Here is a 26835-nt window from a genome sequence, read left to right on the forward strand (position 1 = left end):
GATGAGGATGAGAAACAGATCCTGCCCAAAAGGCACCCGCAGTCAGTTGGGAAGACAGACTCATAAACAGGGATGATGTGATGTGGTATGAGCTGTACCTAGTACAGCTAGCCAGCCATTTTTACTGTGTCATTGAGTTCTACAAGAACTGTTAGTGCTGCTAATCATATTTTTAACCAAGAAATAATGCCTAGCCCAGAGTCAAGATGGTGTGTTACTGAACTACATAGATGAGTAAGGCAGCTTTTGCCCTTGAGAGTATGCTAGTTCATGGGTTAGTGAAGGGCAAGAATGATAATACATAAATATAACAATTAAGATATTTGATTCTTTCAGTTGATACTGTAAATGGATTTTTTTTCTTGATTTCTTCCTCAGATTGTTCATTACCACTGTATAGAACACCACTGATTTTTGTGTGTTGATCTTATACCCTCCTACTTTGCTAAATTCACTTATTTGTTCTGATTGCTTTGTTGTGGATTTCTCAGGATTTCCTATGTAGAGAATCTTGTCATCTGCAAAGAGGGAGAAGTTTACGTCCTCCTGTCCTATTTGGATACCTTTTATTTCTCTCTCTTGCCTAATCACTCTGGTTAGAATTTCCACTATGATTTTGAATGACAGTGGTGACAGTGGGCATCCTTGTCCTTGATCTTATGGGGATAGCTTATGATCTTTCACCACTGAGTATGATGTTAGCTGTGGGTTTTTCATATATGCCCTTTATCATGTTTGGGATGTTTCCTTCTATTCCTTGTTTTCTGAATGTTTTAATCAGTAAGGGGTGCTGAATTTTGTCAAATGCCTTTTCTGTGTCAGTTGAAATGATCGTGTGGTTTTTTTTTCTTCTAAAAATGTGGTATATTATATTAATTGATTTTCCTATGTTGAACCCCCCCTGCATATCTAGTAAAAATCCCCCAATCTGCTTTTAATTCCATCCACTGAGTTCTTAATTTTTGATATTATATTGTTTACTTCTAGAATTGACATGAATGTTTTTTTAAAGATCAACTTTATTGGGATATAAGTGTATATGGTAAGATATAACTGTTTTAAATGTTTTAAGTATTTTGACAGTTTATTTAACTCATGTAACTGTCATGCTTGATAACTTTTTTTTTTTAGTTTTCTTCTCTGCTGACATTTTCAGTTTGGTCTTTTAATTGTTTGAGCATACAAGATTAAAAGTTTGTTTACAAACTTTGTTTGCCCTTTAGATCCCTTGACTGCCTGTCTTCTGCCCTTTCTGTTGGTGTCTACTTCCTGACCCACTGCTCACCTACTTGGTTGTCCTTTCCACCTCCAGGCTCAGATGTCTTGTCACACAGCAGAGCATGGGTTGGGTTATGGCTTCCTGAGTGTCTAGTAAGGAGCCAGGTGATCTAGCTTGGTGGGGGTGGGGTGGGTGGATGAGCACTAGCTCCCTACGGGGTGAATGTTCACCTATTGGTGAACCTATGAGGTAAGGGGACTGGGTTTTTAAATTTCCCCATTATCTTCCCTTTTTGGATTGCTCTGTGATGTGGTTTCTCCTTGTAGCATATCATAAGCCTAGTGAATGTGCCTGCTGAGCAAGCGGTTTTATCTCTAGTTTGTTGTGACGTGGTGGCCAACACAGTAACATGGGATTCAGCAAACTTTTTCTTTAAAGGGCCAGATTGTAAACATTGCAGGGCATATTCTCTGCAATAACTAGTCACCTCTGCCATTGTAGTGCGAAAGAAGCCAGAGACAATATATAAACCGAGTGAGGATGTGTGCCAATAAAACTTTATTTTTGGACACTGAAATTTGAGTGCTATGTTAATTTTCATATGGCACAAAATAGCATTTTTCTTTTGATTATTTTTCAACTGTAGAAAAATAAATGTAAAAGCCATTGTTAGCTTTTGGGCAGGCCAGATTTTGCTTGTGGGTTGCAGTTTGCCAGTGTTGGTAGTAACATATTGCATAATGTTGTTCCATGTTTTCTTGTCCCACTTCCCCCATTTCCCCTTCAACTTCACTGCCCTGGGCTGGCATCTGCTAAATACTTGAATCCATTCCACAGGCTGTCCTTTTAGGACAAAGCCTGCATCTATATTTCTGTTTTCTGGATCTTCTCTTGATCTGTTTCTGTTGTCTTCTGTTTTTTTTGTTTTTTTTTTTTTTCATTTTCATTTTTCAGTTGAAGTTCTAGACATTGTACAATTATAAGGATAATTTGAGGCTCTTCCTTCAGATTATTTACTAGGCTAGGGGCATTAGCAATCCCAGATCACCTCCTTTCAGTTGGGGATTGAGATGATTGAGAGATGAGTTCATTCGCTGTGAAGGCTGACCTATTTCCAATTCACCTGTACTTCTTGTGTGTGGCCCTTCAAGGTGTACCAGGTCTCCAGGCAGAACCTGGGCTCCAGCCTCGTCTCTCCCAGCCCTGGGAATCCATCAGGAACTCTGCTCAGCTTCTTGACCTCAGGTCTGCTCTCAGGATTGGCATGTGCCTCTGTGGGGAAAGCAGCTTTAGGTTCTCTGGTTGCTTTCTCCCTCTCTCAAGTCTTTGGTTTGCACTTTGTTCATTGCCTTGGTAACTTGATGTCTTCAAACAGGTGTATTTTATGTTTTTGTCTGACCTTTCTTGTTGTTCGAGAAATCCATTTTTAAAATTCTTGGGAATTGATGTGTTGTCGTATCTTCAGTAGGTACTTAGTCTTTTTCTTCAGGACTAAGAAAAGCCGCAGATGGCTGCTGGCAGTGGATGAATATGATGGTGTTGGTGGGAAGAGGACAAACTTGAGAGTTAGTTTTGTTCCCCTCCTTCTGACAACTTCAAAGTTGTGTGAGCCTTGGTCAAGTAATTGAACCTATGAGCTTCAGTTTACTGACCACCAGAATGGGCCTCTTACTACTCACCTGCTGGGTTCTTTTTAGGAAATAGGAACGTGAAATAGGAACGTGAAATAGGAACGTGAAAGCTAATTGGAAAAGTACTACTACAATACCTAGTACTACTAATTAGAAACATCTGTGTCCTGCACCAACACAAGCTGAAGAAAATTTAAAGACCTATATTTTCACCCATTGGGAATTTTTATGTAAGTTAGTTACTAATGAGAACAAGCTACTTATGGACACTTGGACAGATACTCTTAATTTACAAATTAAAGTGATTTTTACTATGTTTCCTTTACATTCCCTGTTCCTGTCAATGCTTTGAATATTTTCCAGCTATTCCCAGAATTTTTTTCCCCCTCAAGATCCTTTGCACCCTGACCACAGACGTGGGGGACTGGTGGTTTGATGGGTTGAGCCCTCTACCACGGGTTTTGCCCTTGGGAGGACGGTTGCTGCGGGGGAGAGGCTGGGCCTCCCTGTGGTTGTGCCTGAGAGCCTCCTCCCGGGTGCCTCTTTGTTGCTCGGATGTGGCCCTCTCTCTCTGGCTAAGCCAACTTGAAGGGTGAAATCACTGCCCTCCCCCCTACGTGGGATCAGACACCGAGGGGAGTGAATCTTCCTGGCAACGTGGAATATGACTCCCGGGGAGGAATGTAGACCTGTCATCGTGGGATGGAGAACGTCTTCTTGACCAAAAGGGGGATATGAAAGGAAATGAAATAAGCTTCAGTGGCAGAGAGATTCCAAAAGGAGCCGAGAGGTCACTCTGGTGGGCACTCTTACGCACACTTTAGACAACCCTTTTTGGGTTCTAAAGAATTGGGGTGGCTGGTGGTGGATACCTGAAACTATCAAACTACAACCCAGAACCCATGAATCTCGAAGACAGTTGTATAAAAATGTAGCTTATGAGGGGTGACAATGGGATTGGGAAAGCCATAAGGACCACACTCCACTTTGTCTAGTTTATGGATGGATGAGTAGAAAAATAGGGGAAGGAAACAAACAGACAAAGGTACCCAGTGTTCTTTTTTACTTCAATTGCTCTTTTTCACTCTAATTATTATTCTTGTTATTTTTGTGTGTGTGCTAATGAAGGTGTCAGGGATTGATTTGGGTGATGAATGTACCACTATGTGATGGTACTGTAAACAATCGAAGGTATGATTTGTTTTGTATGACTGCGTGGTATGTGAATATATCTCAATAAAATAAAGATTAAAAAAAAAAAAAAAAAAAAAAGATCCTTTGCACCCTTTCCAGTGTCTTCCTGGAGTGCTTTCCCACTGGGCTTCACTTCTTCCTGTTGACAGTCCAGCTCTTTCCAGACCTTCCTCCACAAAGGTTGCTTTGCTTTATTGCCTTAGTAATGTTCCTCCTTCCTCTGAATTCCTGTAAGATCCTGAACCCCTGTCCTTGGAGTTGTCTTAATCATGTCTGTGCCTGGTTTCCATACATGCCCCTCAAAACCGACTCCTCTGCACTATTTTATGTATTAAGTCCCCATTTCCAAAAATGCCTTTGTCACTCCTTAGAGCTTCTGCCCTACCCCCTTCCCTCCTGGTGCCATCCAAGTGATGAAAGAATGGGATGTAGTGGTAATTCTTGTTTCTGTCCTCATCTGGGCTTCTTCCTTGGCCTATTGAAAGGTTTCATCTTTTGTCTCTTTTTCTCTCTTCTTTTAAATAGCTCTGATGTTAATTTTGTCAACCTTGGCTACCTGAGGAACTTTCAAAAATATTGATGCTTGGACCTCAGCCATACAAAGTGTTCAGCAGCTTTTTGGGTAATTCCAGTGTCAGTCGGACTTGAGGATGTTGGTCCACCCTGTTCCTGGGTGTTTGCATCTCCTCCAGGCCATTATCTGGAACTCATTTGCTAATGACTTCCAAATTTAAATCTTGATACCTGAACACTCTGCTAAGATCTGGATTGGTATTTCCAGCTTGTGTGTGAGGGTGGAGGGTGGGGGAGTGGTGGGAGCTCTCCTGGTTTATGTTCAGTAGTTAGTACAAATCTCAGTGGTTAAAACTGAGTTAATTTTCTCTCAATTCCTAGTCTGTTTCCTGTGCCCCCTTTGCCCTTTCATATCTAACCTGTCACTTTTGATCTTAAATCTCTGTTCTCCCTGTCTCAGTTTAGGCTTTCATCCCTTGTGTTTTTGTACTCTTGGCAATGGGCTTCTAATTTGTTTTCTTTGTTTCTGGCTTCTTCCTCCTTTTTCCATTCATTATATTGATACTGAGTTACTACTTTAAGGCATATATCCTTCATTTCCTTGAGTGCCCCAAGATGGCATGTCACTTCTGGAAGCACATAGGAGGCTCTTTGGTGTGGCCTCTCAGCCTTATATGTGTGGCTGCTGTGGTGTGGGGATTGGGCTGAACCACAGCAGCAGCTCCTTAGCTGCCCTCTTAACTGAATGAGCAGATGAGCCCATCCTTTCCATTCCCTCATTAAATCTCAGGGGCCCTGAATGCTCATGGGTCTCTTTGGAAAGGAGTTTATTTCTCCCCTGCCAGTTGATACATATACCAAGAGTCATTTTTTAGGTCCTGGGTATGTTAATGCTAGTTATCTTGTTATTGATGTGAAGAGTTGTGAGTGTTCAAAGAAAGCTGTTGCTTCTACAAAACTTAGTTGCTTTGTAGAACAAAACTGTGTTAGTTTTCTGTTGCCATGCGACAAGTGTCCAACCACAAATTAATCAGCTTTATGCATCACCCATTTATAATCTCACAGTTTCTGTGGGTCAGGAGTCTAGGCATGGCTTAGCTGGGTTATCTGCTTAGATCCTCACCGCCTGGACTCAAGGTATTGGCAGGCTGTGTTTTCATTCAGAGCTTTGGGTCCTCATTGGAGCTCACCCAGGTTGTTGGCATAGTGCAATTCCTTGTGGTTGTAGGGCTGAAGCCCTCAGCTCTAGAGCTGCCCCTCTCCATAATAGTTCACAATGTGGCTGCTGGTTCCCTTGAGGCCTGCAGGAGAGGATCTCTTCAGGAGGGCCCAGTCCCTTTTTTAAGGACTTGCAACTGTAGTCAGGCTACCCAGGATAATCTCTCTTTGGGTTAATTACAAATCAGCTGATTTGGGACCTTAATTACTATGCAAAATCCCTTCACTTTTGCCTAATGAGGGTTCCAAACCTAATCATGGACATGGCATCACATCAGATTCATAGTGCATCCACACTGGGGGAGGAGATAATGCAGCGTGTACCCACCAGGGGGTGGGGATTGGGTGTGCCATCTTAGAATTTTGCCTAGCACAGATGCTTGGATAAAAGTGAGATTCTAAAAAATCTCCTGCAGATTAGGTGGTAGAGAACTTTAAAGAATTGGGAAAAAATCATAACAATCTAGAAATCTGTACTGAGACAGCACCACAAATTCTTGCTTCATTTTAAAGAAATGGAAACTGGAAACTGTAGTAGATGCTTCATGAGTGTGGTTTATGCTAAAGGTCTTTTGTGTTGGATAGAGGGCTTCTGTTACACCTGCCTTTTGCACTGCTCCCTTTCCCCATCTGCCTTCCGTGCTCTGCTTTGGCCTTTGCTCTGGAAGCCTTCTGTGACTTAAAAATACTGACAGATGAGGGCTTTGTTTTTGCTTTTTCCTTGAATATCACTATAGACTTATGGAATTTTATTTACTTTTGCAGTCCATTACAGTTAATTTTGCTGCCCTTATTTGTTTCAAATTTGGCCAGTAGGAGTCCCCATTAGTTTTTGAGGAAGCACAAGAAATTCCAGGCTCATTATGTCTGCCTTAGCCCTGGAATCAGCCTTTTCTTTCAAGAGCCCTGGTTCCTTTTAGTAGGGAATGGTACTTAAAAAGTACTCATTGCTATTACATGTCATTGGTTCTAGGTCTTTTCCAAAGACAGGGCAAGCAAATGTATTAAAAAATAAAGTTCTTATTACTATTTCCAATTCACATTGTTTTTTGAAATTTCTTTCATTTTTATTTCTTTTACACTTAAAACCTTAGATTCTAGTAACATTAACATACTTATACAATATACATACAATTGTTTTAAAATTACAATACCAGTATTATGATTATCAATATGACCAAAAAGCAAGATTTTAAAGTTTTTTTTCCTTAGAGTATTCCTACTAATGATGTGTAATTCGAAAGTCCCATGAAATATTTTTCTCTTTGATACATACGTTAATTTGCTTGCTTCCAGGTGTAGGTTTTGCTTTTATTATGATTTAACTTCAATTTTTGAAGATGAAAACCATTTACATGTTTTAGAAGTAATATATAAAGTATACTCAAAATCTTGCTTTCATTTGTCCCTACTTGTCTCCCACCCTATCTCCCAATAGGTGATCATTGTTATTTGTTTTTGGTTTATCTTTCCATTTTGCGCACGTATGCGCGCGCGCGCGTGTGTGTCTGTCTGTGTGTGTGTGTGTATGTCTGTGTCTTTTTCCTAATATCTTACATAAAAGTTAGCATACTTTATACACTATTCTGTGCTGGGCCTATTCACTTGACTATATTTCTTGGATGATTTTCATTAAATGTTGAATGATTGAATAACTAGAGGGAAATGAGATTTTTATTCATATCATTCTTTAAGAATTGCAATACAAGTACGATTACTTTGTAAGCTTGTCTTATTTATTGTTGCTAGCTTGCATTCACAAGAGATGGACTCTGTGGTCTGTGGAATGAAATGGTTAAAGATGGAGAAATTATATATACTGGAACAGAATTAACACAGAACGGAGAGCTCCCTCCTAGAAAAGGTAAGGGCCTTTAGTATTTTTCATACATAATTTTTTCAAACATAAATTGTGTTTTCTAAAAATTTTGGAATGTGTTATAGGGATAGGAATGTTTGAGCATAATTTTTTGAGGTTTTGTTTTCACTTCGGTGATTATGTTCTAAAATTATAGTAAATATTATGAACTGCGTAAATGTCATTATTCTGTGTGAATTGAAGTCATTTTCCATTGCAAAAACACTTCTCTGCGTTTGTAGTGTCTTCTGATGTCTCGTTTGCAGCTTATAGGAACTCCACGTCAGATATCTTTCGAAATATGTGTTTCCTTGGCTAACTATAAATATTAAATATTATAATAAGAGTGAGTGTAAATAATTATTCTTGAAATTTCTCCTGTATGACTCTCCTTTGGAAGTATATAAGTCACTATTTGAAGTCTTTGGTCTTTGGACTGGATCTGATTTCATATTTTCTTGTTTTTTAGCCCCAAGCAAGGAAATACCAATGAACAATCTTGTTTAGTCCTGTAGTTAGGAAAATTCAACAAGACTCTAATTCAGTTGTTTTTGACTTCGGCTGTGTATCAGAATCACCACTGAAGCTAAAAAAAAATGGATGCCTGTACCTGTCCCAGACCTATTAAATCTGAATCTTGGGGATATGGTTTTGGGCCTTTATATTTGTAAAACGTTCTGGTTGAGAATCACTGCTCTAGTTTGTTGGTGTCACTATTTGAAAGTCATCAAGATAGATAAAAACACTCTAGAAAGTAGGTATTTTTTCCCCTTGTGGAACAAATTGGAGTAGTGTTGACTTGTGAGTACATTGGAAAATGAAGGGGAAAATTAAAAGAATGTGAAGAATGACTTATGTAAGCATTAGTATATCTTTTTGGTTACAGCATCTAGCAAAGTTAAACCTAGTTATTCTGATATTTTATTACGAAAATTTCCAAACATACAGAATAATTGAAAGATTTATACAGTGAGTAGCCTCACCCCCTGCATCCTTACCACCAGCATTTCATTCCAGTTATATATCACAGATCTCCCTGATTCTCCATTCTTCTGTCCATCCATCTTACCCATCTTCCTTAAACCCTTTATGCATATTGTTAACTCGTATAGTTTTAGGTTTTTATCTATGAGGTAAAATTTATGCATAATGAAATGTATATATTTTAGTTTACGATTTTACAAGTTTTGACAAATGTAACCTTTGTAACCTAAATCTCTTTCAACATTATTCTTACTCAAAAAGTTCCCTCTGCCCCTTCCTCCACTACTCTAAAGGCATCTACTGGTCTGATATTGTTCCATTGTAGATTAGTTTTGCCTATTCTAGAACGTCATGTAGATGGATTCATGCAGTATGTATTCTTTTATGTCTGGCTTCTTTTACTCTGATTAATTTTATTGTATTAATCCTTTTTTCTTTTCTTTTTCTATTTTTATTTTTTTTTGGTGTGGATCAGTAGTTCATCCTGTATTTTTTTTTTTTTTTTTCATTTTTGTTGAGATTGTTCAGATACCATACAATTATCCAAAGATCCAAAGTGTACAATCACTTGCCCCTGGGTACCCTCATACAGCTGTGCATCCATCACACTTAATTTTTGTTCAATTTTTAGAAACTTTTCATTACTCCAGACAAGAAATAAAGTGAAAGATGAAAAAAGAAAAAAAGAAAAGGAAACTCTAATCCTCCCCTATCCCTAAGCAACCCCCCTCAATTGTTGACTCGTAGTATTGGTATAGTACATTTGTTACTATTTATGAAAAAAATGTTGAAATACTACTAACTGTAGTATATAGTTTGTAATAGGTATATAGTTCTTCCCTATGTGCCCCTCTATTACTAACTTCTAATTGTATTGTCATATATTTGTTCTGGTTCATGGAAGCGATTTCTAGTATTTGTACAGTTGATCATGGATGTTGCCCACCATAGGATTCAGTTTTATCATCCTGTATATTTTTAAAAGATTTATACCTCTTCTTCCCAGACCTTCATTATTTGTTAATGGATTAAAGTGTTTCCCAAAATGTTTTCGTTGGAACTCTAGTTTTAAGAGATGCTCTGAGAGAAACTAATTACATGGAAAATCCAAAGTATGTTTTTTATCAATTACAATTGATAAATAGTTTTATGTTCTCTGTTCTTTTAAAATCGTGTGGTTACAATGTTTTTTTGTTTTTTTTTTTGTCTTTCCTGTTTTACTTAAAAAAACCCCATACTTATCCTTTATGTAAGCCCCAAATTAATGTTTTTTGGGGGTCATTTTTTTGGCATTTAGTAAAAGTCTGTTTCTTTTTTTTTGAGCTTGATGTGTGCCTTTTATTATTAGAAAATCATTCACACATGTTTATACATACAAAGTTCAGTGTTTAAGACTACATTATACATTAGTAAGTATGAAAATACTTACAGAAAATACAGATTAGAGTGGAAGTTTCTCAAGTATACAGTTTTCTGTACTGTATGTATTTTCCCTAAGGGATTGAATACTTTCTCCCACATATGATCACATGTGGGTGGGTTCATTGTTGTCAAGCATCGATTCCTTTCATTTTGTTTCTGAATCATTTTCTGAGAAAATATTGGCTTCTAATCATTTGTACTTTCCCCTGGGATAAACTTACCTTACTTTCTTTTGCAATCACATTTGGAATTTTCTGGGCTTACTGATGAGGTAAGAAAGCTATCTTCCGTGTAGTAACCATTTGTGTTTCTTTTTGGGGCCATACATCTCAGAGACAGCCTTGAGCTAGGCTCTATAATGGTCTTTTACTTTTTCAAGTTAATGTTCTTATTAACACCCTATTTAGGGTTACTTGTATTTTGTTATTTTGAGGGAAAATAGAAGAGGGAGTCAGATGTAAAGAAAGGAAGGTTAAGAGGCTATTTAGGAGGCTAAGCTTATCTTTTATTTTTGACTGGGGCTGGCCTTGGGTGAAGAAACTAAGTATCATGAGCTATTTCATCTACTGTAAATCTTTTCAATCTATGCAGATACTGGAAATAATATCAGTCAATACTTATTTGTTTTATTTTTTCTTGAAAGTACTTTTTCATTGTTTACTTTTCATTATTTACTTTGTCAACAACTTTGCCAAAAAATGGAGGCTACAGTTTGCACAAATAAGGGACAGAGCTAGAAATTGAACCCAGGTTGTCTGAAAAAAATTCATTGCTATTTCCATTGTACTACAAATGTAATTTATTGAAATCAGGACTGACTTTTTGTAGTCCCATGAATCTTAATTTTGGCTCACTCTGACTTCATGTTGTGCATAAACATGGTGATTGTTCTCAGTTTTTGTTGTCTAGTCAATAATCTTTAGCTATTATGGGTTCCAATTTTAAAAACTCAGGAAAACAATTTTTTTTTAAAACGTATCTTGTGCCAATTGACAGTTTTCTTGAAAGTTGCAGTTTTTCTTTGGAGATTATTAAAAAAAAACATTAGATGTGACCTTTCTCCTAAAATAACTCATCATTATTTGGGCGCAACTAGCATTCACATATAGATAAATAACAGTCTGACAAATCCCAAATGGTGTTATTTCTGGTAAGGACTGCAGGAATTCAGAGAGAGGAGCATTTCCTGTGCTTTGTGCAGCAGTCCAGGAAGTAAGACCTGCTACCCAGCATATGTTGTCAGAAGTGCCCTCCTGGGAGAGGACTGCAAACAGCAAAGCTGGCAGTGGCGCTGTGGGGTGGGGACAGGGGAAGTGTGAATGGAGAGCAGGGAGAAGTGGGTGTGGCCTGGGCGGGGCTGGGGAGACAGGTACCTCTCAGTGTCTCTGACCTTCATTTCAGTCCTGGCATGGTATGCCTTGATGCAGTGTACAGACTCCCCACAGGCTACATTTATACACTGAGGTCTAAAAAAACCCACTGCTGTAGAGGTGCCTGAACGTTAGGAAAAGTAGCCAGGAGTCTCTATCCTCCTAGCATCAGAAGCTCAAAGAATTAAATCATAATTCCTTAGCCCAAGGGTACATCTGAATCACCAGGAGGGCTTGTTCAGACGCGGATGGCTGGGCCCCAGCCTCAGAGTTTCTGATTCAGTAGTTTTGGAGTTAGGCCTGAGAAATTGTTTCTAAGAAGGTCTCAGGTGAGGCTTGTGGTACCTTCTTTTTACTGTATTTCCACATAAAATCTAAACTCCTTTTCCAGACTGCACAATCTTCTCACATCTCAGTTCCTTTGCAAATATTATTCTTTCTATCTATAAACTTCTTTTTCTCTTTTTTTCCCAGGTACCAAAGAGTGTTCATTTTAGTTTGCACAGGAGAAGTCTTATTGTATTAAGGATTAAAAACCCAGAATAAAGAAAGACTTTCTTGTATCCTCATAAGAAAATCAAAGGTTAAAAAAAAATACCAAAAATGTTCCAAAACAGATAGCTGCGATTAGATTACCCTCATAAATTCATTCTACCCTCAATAATTAATCCTTATTATTCTTATTGATTCTATTAATTCTTACTGAATTCTTGAATCCTAGTGAAAGCTTTACCCATCCCTAGTCATCAAACTGATTTCTACTTGGGTAGTGGGGTCAGCTTAGGCTGGGAATGTTTGCCCAGAAGTCTGTTCCCTACATTTTTGGTAATTTCACTGAGGCCCTGGGATTATTCTTGTTGGTTGAAGACCCAGTTTCTTGTCTTAAGCATATACCAACATTCACAGTTAAGTGTTGGAAAAAAAGCAGATGATACAAGTCTAATAGCTTGGGTTAATTGATTACAGTTACCAACAGTATCAGAAAAGATATGAGTAAAATCCTCGTTAGGGTAGAATTCATAACTGCCTTATGAGGATTTGGTCACTTTTGGCCCTGGGGCTAGAACAGGGCCAAAGTCCATCTGTGAATGGAAATGTGTTTGCTCAAATAATATTCTACCTGAACGTTGTTAACCTGGGAAAATTATTTTCAGTTTTTGATTTGACAGCTCCACCCAAAAAATACCGTGGGTCAAAAGAACAGGGAAGCTCTAACAATAGCATTGAGCTAATTAAGAAATAAGGATCATCCCAACCATTTCTAATTTTACTTTCAGCCTTCTTTCTTCTGATTGTTAATGTCATGAATTCCATAATGTGGGAGCAAGAGTTTGGAATGGTACCAAAGACCATTTGGGTGTAAAATCACCTTGACAGTTTTATAGTTCAGAATTTAGAGTCTGATTTTGGGAAGATACAATGAGAAGGTTATCATAGGAGACTGCACAGCTCTTCTGGAAAGGAGTGTGGGGCCTAGGACAATGTTTCACACATACACAACAAAGGGTTTTATAGTGGTATTTGGTATCAAGGGCCGGCTTGCTATATGTGTTTTCTGTTGAATGAGATGGAATTATTTTTAAAAGTTTCATCACATTCTCATTCAGATATGGTTAGCATTTTGGTGTCTGTCCTTCCTGTGAGTATGTGCTGCTCGGTGGTTATATGTATGGATCCTGGGGCTCGCTGTGGGATTGGCTGTCCTTATTCATTAGCCCTGGTCTCTGGGTGAGTTACATGCTCTGTGAAGAATGGGGGTGGTAAGGACTGTCACAGTAGTTAGATGTGCTATTATTTATCACCAAGAGAGAATGCCCTGTCCATGAATCCAGCATGTCGAAGACAGATGCATCTCAATTTCAAACGATGGACTTTGTAAAAGGTGCATCTCAGAATTGACAAAACACATAGGTACCCACTGCATAAGATATTGGGCTGGATAATGAGTTGATAAAAATCTATGATGTACTTCTGCTTCATTCATATCTCTAATTGAGGTTTGATCTCTTTTTCAGCTTTTTTAACAGTTGCTGTATGAGATAATAACTGACATTCATAGCTGCCAAGCTGTAGCTCTGATAAATCTACTTTTGAAGGGACTTGCCTTCGTGAGAGACACATACTCCTTTTTTTATTTGGGAGAGTTCCAGCAGGAATGATTACAAATCTTTTATGTCAGATGTTTATTTTTAAATTAAGTGTTAGGATTAAGAAGAAAAGTACTGGCATGCCCCAAGTATAACAAGCAAAAGCTTACTGGCAATCTGAAATGAAATTAAGAAGAAATTCCATTTACAATAGCAACTGAAAGAATCAAATATCTAGGAATAAAGTTATCCAAGGATGTAAAGGGCTTATACACAGAAAACTACAAAATATTGCTACAAAAAGTTAAAGAAGTTCTAAATAAATGGAAGGACATTCCATGTTCATAGATTGGAAGATTAAATATTGGTAAGACGTCAGTTCTACCCAAAGCCTTTTACAGATTCCATATAATCCCAATCAAATGTCCAACAGCCTTCTTTACATAAATGAAAAGCTAACCATCAAATTTATATGGAAGGGCAAGGAGCCCTGAACAGCCAGAAAACTTTTTCTGAGCCCAGTGTCTAGGTTAAATTCTCTGCCTGTGTTATGCAGCCCCTGTGCATTTTCTTTCCTATGCCATCAAACTGTCTTTTAACGACTTGGGTCCTTAGCTGGGATCCCCAGTCTTTGGGGCAGGCTCTGTGGTTTTTACCTGAGTGTCCCCTGCACTGGGCAGAGTAGAGTACTTGCCACACAGTAGGTGTCCAGTAATATTTGTAGCATCTCCTGACTTGTCTTGGCTTTTAGGTGGTGTTTTGATTCTTTAGAATATTTGGCAAGATTCCTGTTAACCTTCACCGAAGGGGCTGTGCACATTTCCATGAAGAAGATGGGACACTGAAGATGAACACCTTTTTATGTGTCACTTAGATGGCTGCTTTGAGCTGCTTTACTCTATTTCCATGCCTACTGAGTATTCTAACTTATTTTTTCTCTATTTTAATCCCATTATTAATTTGGATCAGTTCTTTTTCCTGTTTGAAAATTGAATTTCTCAATTTAAATGAATATAGGCATCTCTTTTCTGAATCTGCTGCTAAAATCTTTGAGTCATTTGTGAGGTTGCCCATTTATGACTATTACATTTACCTTAGTAAAGTGAGCGAGAGAAAATAAATATTTCATATTGTATCTTTGTAATGTAATAGAGTCGGGGAAAATCTGCATAGGTTAAAAGAAGAAATATTGAAGTTAATGTGCGGATTGTTTTTGGCTTGGTGGAGCTAATTATTCTTCTTGGTTGTTTTCATTGCCTTCAGTGACTTCATCCTGCTTTGCTGTTGTGAAGTGTTCTAATTTATGCTCCTGAGAATAAAACGTGAGGTGTACTTAGTGATGCTCTTGTTGGTTTCCTGGTGACTGTTAAAGCTTTTCAGCTGAAGAAGAGATTATATGACTAGTTTACACTTTATTTTCCTTTTGGTGTACAATTTAATGAATTTTAACACGTGTAAATTTGTGTAACCACCATCACATCAGGATACAGATGGTTTCATTTCTTCCCCAAACTCCCTTGTGTACACTCGCCCTTCTGTGATACCCTGGCAGTCATTGATCTGTTGTCCATCTTTGTCTTTTCTAGACTGTCATAGAAGTGGAATCAGATGTGGTATGTGACATTTAGCTACTAGCTTCATTTACTCACTGTGTCTTTGAGCTATGGAGCTAATTATTATTCTTGGTTTTCATACTCTTGAGTGACTTCCTCATGCTTTGCTGTTGTAAAGTATTCCAATTTATGCTCCTGAGAATAAGTTTTAAAGTGTACTTAGTGATGCTTTGTCTGCTTCCTGGTTACTCTTGAGGCATTTGAAGAAAAGGTTTTATCATCAGTGTATACTCAGTGTACTGAGCTTAAAATTAAGTTAATCATTCATGTTGTATCAGTAGTTTATTTTAGTGCAGAGTAGTATTTCGTTGTTAGAATGTACCACAGTTTGCTTGTCCATCCACCTATCGAAGGACTTGCCTAATGCCAGGTAATGAATATTTACTATGTTTTCTTCTAAAAGTTTTATAGTTTTACATTTTGTTGTTAGATCTATGATCCATTTTGGATTAAGTTTTGTATAAAGTGTGAGGGTTGGGTTGAAGTTCATTTTTTTTTAGCATGTGGCTTTCCAGATGTTCCAGTACCATTTGTTGAAAGGACTGTCCTTTCTCCACTGAATTGCTTTTGTAACTTTATCGAAGATCAGCTGACCAAATTTATGTGGGTTTATTCTTGGGTGCTCTAGCCTGTTTCATTGCTGTGTGTCTATCCCTTCAGCATTATCACAGTCTTGAGTACTGTAACTTTGTAGTAAGATTTTTGTTATTTCTCCCAACTTTTATTCTTCCTAAAATTATTTTATCTGGTTTTGTTCCTTTCCCCTTATATTTAAATTTTATAATCATCTTGTCTGTGTCTTCAAAAATATATTTTCAGGATTTTTTTTACTGGTGTGTTAGATCTATTTATCAATTTGGGGAGAACTGACATTTTACATTTTAGTCCTTCAATTCATGAACATGGTATGTCTCTCCAGTTTTTTTTTTTAAATGGTCTTTGATTTCTTTAAGCAGGGTTTTATACTTTTCAGTATAGATAATATTGGCCTTGTAAAATGATCTGGGAAGTGTTCCTTTTATTTTCTGGAAGAGATCATGTAGAAATGGTATTATTTCTTCTGTGAATGTTTAGTAGAATTTTCAAGTGAAATGTTCTAGGTCTGGAGATTTCTTTTTTGGAAAGTTTTAAATTATTAACTAAATTTTTGTAACAATTATCTCATTATTCATTTTAACCAGTTTCTCCTTTGGAGAGTTTTGGTAGTTTGTAGTTTTTGGCACACTGGTCCAGTTCATCTTAGTGCTTGACTTTATCTTAGAATTGTTTGTTTCAATAATATCGTTTCATTACTGATATCAGTAATTTGTGTCTTTTCTCCTTTTCTCTTTTTCTGTTTCACTAGAAATTTATCAGTTTTATTAATTTTTTCAAAAAACCAGCTCTTGATTTTCACTGATTTTTTTTTTTTTTCTATTTTTCTTTTTTCAGTTTCATTGATTTCTGCTCTTTTCTGTCTCTCCTTCCTTTTGCCTGCTTTGGGTTTATTTTGCATTTATTTTTTCTAGTTTCTTAAGGTAGAAACTTAAATTGTTGGTTTGAGACCTTTTTCTCGTTTTCTAATATAAACATTTAATGCTATTAAAATTCCCGTTAAGTGCTACTCTGACTATATCCCACACTTATTTTTTCCTTCTTTTTTTAAAAGACTATTTCATATCCTCTGAACCATTCTTAGGAATGCCCTCTTTTTTTAATTCCAAGAAATTAGGCTTTTTGAAGAAAGTGTATATAACTTTAGATTAAAATCTGAAAAAAAAAATAGAAATATGAGTTACAGTTTTTTAATTAGAAAGCATGAAAAGGATTTTTAAATCTGTGAAATTTTTAATTTTAGTGTTAAAAATTGAGTTTTTACTTGAAATTCTTTTTGAAACATCCATGATTGAGTACCACTCACTTTGATGTATATTATATTTTCATTTCCATTGAGTTCAAAATATTTTCGTTTCCTTTGAGACTTCTTCTTTGACCTATGGATTATTTAGAAGCATACTATTTAATTTCTGAGTATTTTGAGATTGTATGGTTATCTGTTATTGATTTTTCAGTTCCATGCCGTGTGGACAGAGCATATACTTTGTATGATTTCAGTTCCTTTAAATTTGTTAATATTTATTTTGTGAACCAGAATGTGGTCTACTTTGTTGAATATTCAGTGTATGATTAAAACTTTTGACAGCTGTTGTTGGGAAGATTGTTCTCTAAATTTTGATTACTTTCATTTGGTTGGTGGGAGTGTCCAATTCTTTATCCTTGCTGATTTTCTGTCTATTTGTTCTGTTACTAAAAGAGTAGTGTTGGTATTTCCAACTGTAATTGTGGATTTGTACATTTTCCTTTCAGTTTTTGTTTTGTGTATTTTAAGGCTGGAGTGTACACATTTAATATGGTTTTATCTTCTTGATAAATTTACTCCTTTTATCATTATGTCATCCCTTTTTATTCCTGGTAGTTTTCTTTGCTCTGGAGTCTATTTTGTCTGATATTAACAAAGTCATTCCAAGTTTCTTGTGATTACAATTCCTGTGGTTTATCTTTTTCCATCCATTTATTTTCTTAAAAAATATTTTTTTATTAGGGAAGTTGTAGGTTTACTGAAAAATCGTAATGAAAATACTATGTTCCTAAATGCCTCCCCTATTATTTTTTCCTTTGTCTGTAATGTCTTTTTTTTATTATCAGAAAAGTTGGAGGTTTACAGAAATCATTCTTAAAATACTGAGTTCCCATGTAAGCCCCTTTTATTAGCATCTTGCATTACTGTGGTTCATTTGTTTCAACTGAAACATTAAGAACATTATTATGATTGTACTGTTAGCTATAGTCCATGGTTTATATTAGTATTTACTGTGTTGTACAGTCCTATGGGTGTTTTTTAAAATTTTTGTTCTGGTAATATATATATACAACTTAAAATTTCCGTTTTAACCACATTCAAATATACAATTCAGTGGTGTCAGTCACATTCACAATGTTATGATGTCGACACCACCATCCATTACCAAAACCATTCCATCAAACCAAATAGATATTCTGCACCAATTAAGCATTAAATCCCCATTTAATCCTACCCCTGCTCTGGGCCCTGGCAACCTGTATTCCAGTTTTCTAACTATAAATTTGCTTATTCTAATTATTTCATATCAGTGAGATCACAGAACATTTGTACTTTTGTGTCTGGATTATTTCGTACAACGTGATGTCTTCTAGGGTCATCCCTACTGTTGCATGTATCAGAACATCATTCCTTTTTATGGCAGAATAATATTCTGTTACATGTGTATATCACATTTTCTGTATCCATTCATCGGTTAATGGGCACTTGGGGTTACTTCCATCTTTGGCAGTTGTGAGTAATACTGCTAGGAACATCAGTGTGAAAATATCTATTCTGGTCCCTGCTTTCAGTTCTTTTGGGTATCTACCTAGTAGGGGGATTGCTGGATCATACGGTAGTTCTATACTTAGCTTTCTGAGGAACTGCCAAACTGTCTTCCACAGCAGCAGCACCATTTTACATTGCATCCAGCAATGAATGAATAGTCCTATTTCTGCACATCCTCACCAACACTTGATATTTTCCTTTTTTTAATAAACCCATTCTAAAGGGTGTGAAATCATGTCTTGTGATTTTGATCTGCATTTCCCTGAGGGCTAATGATGTTGAACATCTTTTCATGTGCTTATTTGCCATTTGTATATCTTCTTTGGAGAAATATGTATTCAGGTATTTAGCCCATTTTTAAATTGGGTTGTATGTCTTTTGTTGTTGAGATGTGCGTTTTGGATATTAAACTCTTAGTGGTTATATGGTTGCCAAATAGCGTCTCTCATTTTTTAGACTGTCTTTTTACTTTCATGAATGTCTTTTGATGCACAAATGTATTTAATCTTGATGAAGTCCCACTTACCTGTTTTTTCTTTTGTTGTTTGTGCTTTTGGTTTAAAGTCTAAGGAACCATTGCCTAACACAAAATTCTGATGATGCTTCCCCATGATTTCTTCTAGGAGTTTTATAGTTTTGGTTCTTGTATTTAGGTCTTTGATCCATTTTGAGTTAGCTTTTGTTTGTGGAGTGAAGTAGGAGTACACCTTCATTATTCTGCCTGTAGATGTCCAGTTGTCTCAGCATCATTTGTTGAAGAGACTCTTCCTTCCTTATTCAGTGGACTTGACACCCTTGTCAAAAATTAAGTGGCCATAGATATGAGAGTTTATTTCTGAACTGTCAGTTTGATTCCATTGGCCTGTCTGTCCTTGTGTTAGTACCATGCTGTTTTGATTACTGGAGCTTTGTAATAAGTTTTATAATTGGGTCTGATGAACCCTCCAGCTTTGTTTTTCTTTCTCAGGATGGTTTTGGCTATTTAGAGTCCCTCATCCTTCCATATAAATTTTATGATTGACTTTTCCATTTCTTCTTGAAGGCCTTTGGAATTTTGGTTGGGACTGTGTTGAATCTGTATGTCATTTTGGATAGAATAAACAATTTAACAATATTTACTCTTCCAGTCCATGAACAACAAATGTACTTTCATTTATTTAGGTTTTTTTTTTTTTTTTTAATTTCTTTTGGCAATATTTTGTAGTTTTCTGTATATAAGTCCTTTACAGTTTTGGAAAAAATTATTCCTAGATATTTGAGTCTTTTATTATTGTTAATATATTTTTTTCTTGATTTCCTCTTCACATTGGTCAATATTAGTGTATAGAAACACTACTGATATTTGGGTGTTGATCGTGTTCCTCTCAACTTTGTGAATTTATTAACTCTAGTAGATTTGTAGTTGATTTTTCAGGATCTATATATGATCATGTCATCAGCAAATATGGAAAGTTTCACTTCTTTTTTTCCAGTTTGATGCCTTTTATTTCTCTCTTGCCTAATTGCCCTAGCTAGAACTTGAATTGTGACAGTGGGCATCCTTGTCTTGTTCCTGATCTTAAAGGGAAAGCTTTCAGGCTTTCACCATTGAGTATGATGTCAGCTGTGGGTTTTTCATATATACCCTTTATCACGCTGAGGAAGTTTCCTTCTATTCCTCTCTTTCGAAGTGTTTCTATCAAGAAAGGATGCTGAATTTTGTCAAATGCCTTTTCTGCCTCAATCGATATGATCCTGTTTTTTCCCCTTTGATTGTTAATGTTGTGTATTACATTAATTGATTTTCTTGTGTTTAACCACCCTTGCATACCTGGGATAAAACCCACTTGAACATGGTGTATAAGTCTTTTGATGTGCTTTTTTTTTTTTTTTTTTATTAAATTCAGTTTTATTGAAATACATTCACACACCATACAATCATCCATGATATACAATCCACTGTCCACAGTATGATAACATAGTTATGCGTTCATCACCACAATCTATCTCTGAACATTTTCCTTACATCAGAAAGAACCAGAACAAGAATAAAAAATAAAAGTGAAAAAAGAACACCCAAATCATCCCCCCATCTTACCCCATTTGTCCTTTAGTTTTTATCCCCATTCCTCCACTCATCCATACACTAGATAAAGGGGGTGTGATCCACAAGGTCTTCACAATCACACTGTCACCCCTTGTAATCTACATTATTATGTAATTGTCTTCAGGAGTCCAGACTGCTGGGTTGGAGTTTGGTAGTTTCAGGTATTTACTTCTAGCTATTCCAATACATTAAAGCCTGAGAGGTGTTATCTATATAGTGCATAAGAATGTCCACCAGAGTGACCTCTCGACTCCATTTGGAATCTCTCAGCCACTGAAACTATTTAGTCTCATTTTGCATCCCCCTTTTGGTCAAGAAGATACTCTCAGTCCCACGATGCCAGGTCCACATTCATCCCCAGGAGTCATACTCTGCGTTGCCAGGGAGATTTACACCCCTGGGAGTCGGGTCCCACGTAGAGGGGAGGGCAGCGAGTTCACCTGTCGAGATGGCTCAGTTAGAGAGAGAGAGGGCCACATCTGAGCAACAAAGAGGTACTCAGGGGGAGACTCTTAGGCACCATTACATACAACTTTAAACTCTCCTTTGTGGTAATGAGCTTCATAAGGGCAAATCCCGTGCTCGAGGGCTCAGCACATCAAACCGCCAGTCCCAATGTTTGTGACAACATCAACGCCAGTCCAGGTGAGGATGTCCAACACATCCGCACCTTCCCCCAGATCCTTGGGGCTGGGGAGGGGGAGGCTGTAAATATATTTTTTATTATCTGCTCAAATTACTCTAGGATGTGTCACTATTTCACTCCAGCCTATACTAACCTACCGTATCTCACTTCCTATTCAAAGTTCCATGCAATTGTGGTGTTTGAACAAATCGACTGTAGAGTTGTACCGTTTAGAAAATTTAGATCCTGTACCAAATAGATATCTCTTTCCTTGGTCTCATATGAAAGTTGAAGTTTTAAAACGCAATCAGTTTCAGCCTTTACCCTTTGGCCTGGCTTGCCCTGGTCTTAACCAGACCTGCTTCATTCATATCACTAATTGAAGTCTGGGCTCTTTTTCAGCTTTTTTTTTTTTTTTTGACAGTGGCCGTATGCACTAATACTGACATTCATATCTGCCGAGCTCTAGCTCTGAGTTTCAGGTGTCTCAGAGATATGCATTGTTCCAGAGACCAATCAGGTTATACGCTAGGGGATCAGCATCTCAAAGTTTAGAGATAGGCCTTACAATTCAGGGATAGAGTTAACTGCTGTAAGAGCTTACAATCTAGGGACTATTACAATTATTGTGTCCACGTTAGGCTATGTTCTAAGATTCAATTCTGAGTTTACACATTGTAGTTAGTCCATATTGGTGAGGCATCATCCCTCTCACCATGTTTTCTCCAACACTTTTACTCCTATATATATATTTTCCTACAATTTTATAGAGTTATATTCACATACCATACATTTATCCACAGTGTACAATCAGTTGTTCATGGTATCATCATAAAGTTGTACACTTATCACCACAATCAGCACTTGAACATACTGATTACTACAAGAAAAATTTTCTTTCTTTTTTTTTTTTTTTAGCAATAAGAAAAAATGATAAAAAGAAAAATAACATGTCATACAATACAATATACTACTAAGGACAGCAAATAACACCACTACCAAGAATCCCATATGACTCCCCTATATCCCCCTCTCATATACATTTAACATTGGCATATTGCCTTTGTTACATTTAATGGAGGTATATTACAATGTTACTGTGGACCATAGACTCAAGTTTGCTTCGATTATGTTTTTTCCTGAATACCATCCCTTTTTCAAATTTCTACATGGTTGACATTCATTTGCTTTCCCACATGCAAAAAGATTTTTATATTTGTATATTTAGTAACAGTCATTGGCCACTCCAGTTTTTGCCACTTTATACAGTCCCAGTCTTTATCATCTATCTTTGCCTCTGGTGTCATACATTCTCCTATCCTACCTCTTTCAGCTTTACTCACAGACATCTTTGTTCAGTGTACTTACAATACCGTGCTACCATCACACAGTATTATGCTATCTATTTCTGGATCTATGCAATCAATCCTAAACGTTCTGTAGTCCTTCAGCATCAAATGGCTGATCTCTGCCCTCTTTCTATCTCCTGGTCACCTGTGTTGTCAGCTTTTAACTCCCAAAGTTTGTTCATTAATGTCTGTTCATGTTAGTGAGACCATACAGAATCTGTCCTTTTGTTTCTGGCTAACTTCACTCAACATAATGTCCTCAAGGTTCATCCACATTATTACATGATCCATGTCTTTGTTCTGTCTTACAGCTGCATAATATTCCATCATGTGTATATACCACAGTTTGTTTATCCACTCGTCCTTTGATGGGCATTTGGGCTGTTTCCATCTCTTGGCAATTGTGAATAATGCTGCAATAAAGATTGGTTTACAAATGTCTGTTTGTGTCTTAAGTTTCAGTTCCTCTGAGTATATATCCAGCAATGGAATAGCTGGGTCATATGGCAAATCTATATTTAGCTTCCTGAGGAACCTTTGATGTGCTTTTAAATTTGATTTGCAAGTATTTTGTTGAGGATTTTTGCCTCTATATACATTAGAGAGATTATTAGTCTGTTGTTTCCTTTTTTTTGTAGTATCTTTATCTGGCTTTGGTATTTGGTATTAGGGTGATGTTGGAGTCATAGAATGAATTAGGGAGTGTTCCATCCATTTCAGTTTTTTCGGAAGAGTTTGAGCAGGAGTGGTATTAATTCTTCTTGGAAAGATTGGTAGAATTCACCTGCGAAGCCATTTGGTCCTGGGCTTGCTTTGTTGGTAGGGTTTTGATGACTAATTCAATCTCTTTGCTTGTGATTGGCTTGTTGAGGTCTTTAGTTTCTTCTAGAATCAGTGTAGGTTGGTTGTGTGTTTCTAGGAAATTAGTCACATCCATTTATCCTTTCATTCCCGTAAATTCTGTTACTTTTCTTTGCATGCATTCAGATTATTCTTTATGCTCACTCAGTGTCTTCTTATATCCTTTATCTCTTTACCTGTATTTTCCTTTGTCGCCTTGAATTGAATTTGGAGATTTGTTTTTAACATCTTTGATTAGTTGTTCCCAGTTCTCCTCTGACTTTTTAATTTATTCCTTTGGCTGGGCCATATCTTCCTGTTTCTTAGTATGGCTTGTAATTTTTTGCTGATTTCAAGGCTTCTGATTATCTTGATAAACTTGGATCATCAGTTTCTCTCTCTTGACTTGGCTTTGTGTTAAAGCTCTTCTTTAATTCTTTGTACAATTATTCAAGGCCTTTAGAATTGCCTGTGTTTATCAGATCAAAACATGGCCAGAGACCCTTGAATGAGAAGCAGACCAGGTCCAAATGTCACTGGGGATAGAGATAGGAAAGACACCATAAAGCCTCCTCCCTTAAAGATGCACTTTTCTAGCCTTCCCAGCAGATGATGCTCTTTTGCAGACATTTCCCCGCAGTCATAGGAGGGAATGTATTTTTTTTCCAACCCCCATCAGGCAGTATTGATGCAGTGGCTTCAAGGATTCCTGTTTGAGGTAGGTTAGAACTGCGATTCAGAGCTGTGCCTGGCAGTCCAAACTCATTGATCAGAAGCCATGCTAGGTTCTTGGCCATGCCACCCCTTTTCCTGGTGAGGAAGATCTCCAATCCCATCTCTGTCCATGGCAGCCAGGCATGGACCATACTGGAGGCTGCTTGCCTTGAGGGTGGGGGCTGCACACTGGCTACTACTTGGAAGTGATTCACTCACTACTTTCTACTGCAGTTTCTCGGTCTTCTGGTCCCGCTTTTTCCTGGATGCTGAACAGTACTGTCCTGGTCTCTGGAGCCTCAGAGTAGTAGTTTCAGACAGTTTCTGCCTGGGCACTTGCTCTTTTTGGAAGAAGGATGAGCCCTGTTACTCTCTTCTCCTCAGTCTTTCCAGAAGTCATCTCCTACCATTTTTAAAGTGGTGTTTTCTTGATTTGGCCCTTGTCCAGTTATGGCAGCCCTTCACCTGTTTTCTGAAGTTTTCCGGTATGTGGCTCTGCCAGTTTTTGCCAGTTGTTGAAAGATTCTGTGGTGAGTGGCACCTTGGACTATCTTACACTGCCAAAAGAAAACTTTCTTTTCCACTCTGGCATCTTTGCTACATGATTGTTGCTGTCAACTGAGTGGGTTGAGGGGAGACAAAGGGGATGGCTTCCCCCATCTATTTCCTTTTAACCTACCTATGTAAGTGTATTTCAAGTGAGTTTCTTGGAGAGTGTGTTTTTTTTGTTTCTTTAGGTTTTCATTCATTTTGTCTTTTCATTTGTTTTTTACCCCATTTATATTTAATATAATTGCTGACATATATGATACTTCATTGGTTGTTTCTTCCCTCTATTGTTTGCTCCTCTGTTTCCCTTTCTTGCCTTCTTTTGCATATTTGAATATTTTTTAGTATTGAATTTTAGTTTACTCATTGTGATATTGAGTACATGTTTTTATGTTTTTTTTAGTTGTTGTAGAGGCTATAAAATGCATACTTGTGTTTTTTATGGTCTACTTAGAAGCATTATTTTATAACTTTAATTAGAATCTAGAAATCTTAACCACCATATAGGTGCTTTTTTTTTTTTTTTTTTTTTTTTAATTCAGTTTTATTGAAATATATTCACAAACCATACAGTCATCCATGGTATACAATCAACTGTTCACAGTATGATCATATAGTTATGCGTTCATCACCACAATCTATTTCTGAACATTTTCCTTACATCAGAAAGAATCAGAATAAGAATAACAAATAAAAGTGAAAAGAGAATACCCAAACCATCCCCCCATCCCACCCTATTTGTCATTTAGTTTTTACTCCCATTTTTCTACTGATTTTTTTTCAATTTTTTAACTTTGTTTATCAAAAAATTAAAAACAAACAGGCAAACAACAACCAAAAAAACCCCACAACATTTCAAACAAAGCAATGGATTAAGGAAAACAAATAACCTAAAATAACTACTTTGCTTCCAATATGTTCCTACCATACCCCAAGAAAATTAATAAACCATGTCCAAACAGAGGAGTAAGAAAAACAAATAATCTAAAATAACTACATTGCTTCCAACATGTTCCTACCATACCCCAAGAAAATTAACAACCCCTAAGAAAACAAAGGAATAAGAGAAAAAAAAAACCTAAAATAACTCTATTGCTTCCAACATGATCTTACTATATCCAAGAAAGTTTACAAACCATAATCATTCCTGAGCATTCCCATAACATTGAGATTACCCTCCATAGTTTATCTGTTCTTATTAGATTATCATTCCCCCTCCACTAATTGGTATCTCTCGGTCCCGTACATTCTACAGTATAAAACATTGCACATTTTTCACAGAATTCACATTAGTGGTAACATACAATATCTCTCTTTTTGTGCCTGGCTTATTTTGCTCAGCATTATGTCTTTTTTTTTTTTTTTTTTTCCTTTTTTTAATCTTCATTTTATTGAGATATATTCATATACCACGCAGTCATACAAAACAAATCGTACTTTCGATTGTTCACAGTACCATTACATAGTTGTACATTCATCACCCAAATCAATCCCTGACACCTTCATTAGCACACACACAAGAATAGCAAGAATAATAATTAGAGTGAAAAAGAGCAATTGAAGTAAAAAAGAACACTGGGTATCTTTGTCTGTTTGTTTCCTTCCCCTATTTTTCTACTCATCCATCCATAAACTAGACAAAGTGGAGTGTGGTCCTTATGGCTTTCCCAATCCCCTTGTCACCCCTCATAAGCTACATTTTTATACAACTGTCTTCGAGATTCATGGGTTCTGGGTTGTAGTTTGATAGTTTCAGGTATCCACCACCAGCTACCCCAATTCTTTAGAACCTAAAAAGGGTTGTCTAAAGTGTGCGTAAGAGTGCCCACCAGAGTGACCTCTCGGCTCCTTTTGGATTCTCTCTGCCACTGAAGCTTATTTCATTTCCTTTCACATCCCCCTTTTGGTCAAGAAGATGTTCTCCGTCCCACGATGCCAGGTCTACATTCCTCCCCGGGAGTCATATTCCACGTTGCCAGGGAGATTCACTCCCCTGGGTGTCTGATCCCACGTAGGGGGGAGGGCAGTGATTTCACCTTTCAAGTTGGCTTAGCTAGAGAGACAGGGCCACATCTGAGCAACAAAGAGGCATTCGGGAGGAGGCTCTTAGGCACAACCAGAGGGAGGCCTAGCCTCTCCTTTGCAGCAACCGTCTTCCCAAGGGTAAAACCTGTG

General features: G+C 37.1%; 1 protein-coding gene across 1 annotated transcript in view; it reads left to right on the forward strand.

Annotated features, from left to right (window-relative positions):
* The window catches only part of HERC2 (HECT and RLD domain containing E3 ubiquitin protein ligase 2), a 299399-nt gene that overhangs the window by 8322 nt on the left and 264242 nt on the right, over positions 1–26835 (forward strand). The window contains exon 3 of the mRNA XM_037832807.1: positions 7525–7639. Within this exon, the coding sequence (XP_037688735.1) occupies positions 7525–7639 (115 nt within the window). The remainder of the gene's footprint in view (positions 1–7524; positions 7640–26835) is intronic.

The sequence above is a fragment of the Choloepus didactylus genome, chromosome 4 (genome assembly GCF_015220235.1).
Source record: "Choloepus didactylus isolate mChoDid1 chromosome 4, mChoDid1.pri, whole genome shotgun sequence".
Lineage (NCBI taxonomy): Eukaryota > Metazoa > Chordata > Mammalia > Pilosa > Megalonychidae > Choloepus > Choloepus didactylus.